We start from the raw sequence: 3,027 nt of genomic DNA, 5'->3' as shown, positions 1-3,027 counted from the left end.
GGATTTTCAAAATTTTTAAAAATTTAATGACGATCGAATTTTGATGGAGACAAATATTTGAAATTTTGATGATTCATAAACCTTCCCTGGAGTCCCTAGATGTCCCACAAAAAATTTGGGCCCGATCGGTTCAGCCGTTTTGACGTTTATCGGATACAAACAGACAGACAAACAGACAAGCCAAATTTATATATAGATGTTACTGTAGTATAACAAGGTACAACACTCAATTTGATTATTATTTGCAGAAGAACTAAGGGTTCAATACTAGTCGAATAAATCAATTCTGTTGCCTTTACTTAATCAATCAATCAAAGTCAACATTACTTAGTCATGATATTTTTATAGTATTTAGATTTTCAATAGCTGGTCTGTCCCTTTAGAGGGAGTGTTAGGCTATAGACTTTGTAGTTGAGCTGAGAGCCTGAGAATGCTGTGTTATAGAGAATTTTTTTAGGATTCATTTGAAACGTTTTACGGTGCAAATTTGTTTAGCAAGAGCGTAAATTCAATCTTTAAAATCNACAAAAAATGCAACAAAAATGCTAATTATATTTTTACTGTTTAGGAACATATTTCTCCATAGAAATTTGTCAATCAATCAATGTTATTTTAATTATTTCATTTTCATCATTATATTGAATTTCATGTTCTTTAAGAATTTGTTCGCAGATTTCTTCAAACTCTATAAATTTCGTCTTTTCAATAAAAATTCCAGGAAATCTACGAACGATGTTTGTGAACAATGGGACATTACAGAAACGAAGAGTTAAATTTTATGTTCTCAACCTGTTGCAACTGCAGTTGCTCTTCCTTATATAACATGCCATTATTTTGACCCTGAAATAAATATAAGCAAAAAACGAACCAACTTAATGCACATCACTAGTATAGTTTAGAATCAACAATTTTACTGATCCAGAGGGGGCTCAGCTGCCACCCCCCCCCCCTAAATACGCCTCTGTTTGTTTATACTAAATAGCTTGATTATGACTTTTGACTGATTGGATAATAAAAATCTAGAAGGAAATTAAATCAGTCCATTATAGTTGAACAAAAAAACATATATTAAATTAAAAACACGGAATTTAAAAATAAACCTATTTAAAGTGCTTTTTAAAACATGAAAGTATAAATTTCCATTATATTAAACTAGTCTTGCACAGCCTCAGGTCATGATATAAATCAAGAATGAATATTTCCTCTCTTTTTTTCTGCGCTTCATATCAGATTTATTTATAGTCTATTGATCATCGTTAGTTTTAACTTTTTTGAAATAGGATTGTTTTAATGAAAACGATGAAAAAAACATGAAAATGAATTGATCGTTGTTAAAACGAATTGGTGGTTTTGGTTTAGAATTGAAACGAAACGATTGTTTTCAGGAGAAGAAAACCGATTTCGTTAAAAGGGTTTCAACTATCCTCTTTTATTAATGATAGTTATGAAGAGGTATTTAAAAATACGTAACCATTATTTAGAGTGGAACAAAAGTTCTGTTGCACACTTTTGATTACCATATCCATATATATATAAAGTAGTGCGGCAGAGAAGTGTGAAATTTATTCATATTTTAAATGAACTTGTTTAAAGATGTTTGTAACTTCCTGAATTTTGAATTTTTTCTCTAAAAGAACAGATTTGAGTAATTTAATAATTTGAAAATATCTTTTCATAGATTTCAGAGAAAAATAAACCAGAGCGGAAAAACTGAATAAAAAAATTAAACCTGCAACCTATAAATTTTTATTTTTAAATAATGGCCATCTTTATCACTGGGTACTGGTTATATAAATAAGAAAAGAACATTAATTTTTATTTTCATTTTAACACTTGTGGCTGGAAAATGTGCGAAATAAGAAATAAGTAAATAATTCTATTTGTTTATAGGTTGGTGTACTGATCACTCTTAACTATATTTCCACCTCTCCAACAATCTTTGGTACTCCAGTAGCCTGTGTTTGCCCGACTGGAAGATCCCAGACTTCTGCCAGACTTTTCTTCGGAGGATCCAACTGTTGCACCCCATCAACTAACAAGGGTGTTGTTTTGATCGGAGGATCAAATAAAGCATCACCTGCACCAGAAAGTTTTTCATGTTCAGAAACTTTTGCTGATACTGTACTATTATTATATCGTCCCGGAGCAGCGGTCTTAAATAACCAGCTTTACTACTGTGGAGGTTTTAATTTTAATAATTTTAATGATACCGACAAATGTTTTAAGAATGAGCGAGGAAACTGGGTGGCAGTTCCAAGTATGAATGAACCAAAATATTTTCAAACCATGACAACAGTCGGTTCATATATCCTTGTCACTGGGGGATATTCTTCTATCTCCACAGATCCTTTTGGTGCACTAGACTCTGTGGATATTTTTGATGGTGCAGTGTGGGTTAAGCTTCCATATACACTTTCTTCCAGGAGAGCAGGCCACTGTGCTGTTCCGGTTAGCGACACAGAAATATTGATTATTGGGGGTACTTTTGGTAATAAAACACTTGTTGCAGAGAAGTATAATATATTTACGGGTGATATCACGAGTATTCCAAGCTCATCTATAGAGAGGTATGGACATGCTTGTGCGATGTTGAACGGGGAAGTTTATGTTAGCGGAGGAATTGCATTACAGTTTGCAAATAGGAAGAAGGTAAAATTTATGCGACATTATTAGTAAGACTTTGTAACCTCGTATCTCCTCTAGTTTTGATTTTTTGCACAAGTATGAGAAAAGCAAATTCAGCTGTTTACATATTAGAAATTATAAACATTTCTCAATAGCTCTTTAATTGAAGGAGTTAGTATTGAAAACATTTAAGATTTTAATTTTAAGTGGAATTTACTTTAGTTCGACGTGGTTGAAGTAACTAAACAAGGTGGAGGAATTATTGACAGTATTACTGACAGTGTTGAAGTATTGAACCTAGAAACCTTGAAATGGAGAACTATATCACCCATGAATACTACACGTGGCTATCATACAATGGAGGTTGTAAATGCAGAATTAACAGTGTTTGGAGGGGTCGAC

At 32.5% G+C, this 3,027-nt stretch overlaps 1 protein-coding gene across 1 annotated transcript in view; it reads left to right on the top strand.

The window, feature by feature from the left end:
* The window catches only part of LOC111705761 (kelch-like protein 3), a gene marked incomplete at its 3' end in the record, with an annotated part of 5,054 nt that extends 2,033 nt beyond the window's left edge, over positions 1–3,021 (top strand). The window contains exons 2-3 of the mRNA XM_023478411.1: positions 1,891–2,649; positions 2,848–3,021. Coding sequence (XP_023334179.1) covers positions 1,891–2,649; positions 2,848–3,021 — 933 coding nt within the window. The remainder of the gene's footprint in view (positions 1–1,890; positions 2,650–2,847) is intronic.
* Between the last annotated feature and the right edge of the window lie 6 nt (positions 3,022–3,027).

The sequence above is a fragment of the Eurytemora carolleeae genome, unplaced genomic scaffold (assembly GCF_000591075.1).
Source record: "Eurytemora carolleeae unplaced genomic scaffold, Eaff_2.0 scaffold578, whole genome shotgun sequence".
NCBI lineage: Eukaryota > Metazoa > Arthropoda > Copepoda > Calanoida > Temoridae > Eurytemora > Eurytemora carolleeae.
The sequence above is the reverse complement of the archived record's forward strand: the minus strand, read 5'-3'. Positions and strand labels throughout refer to the sequence as shown.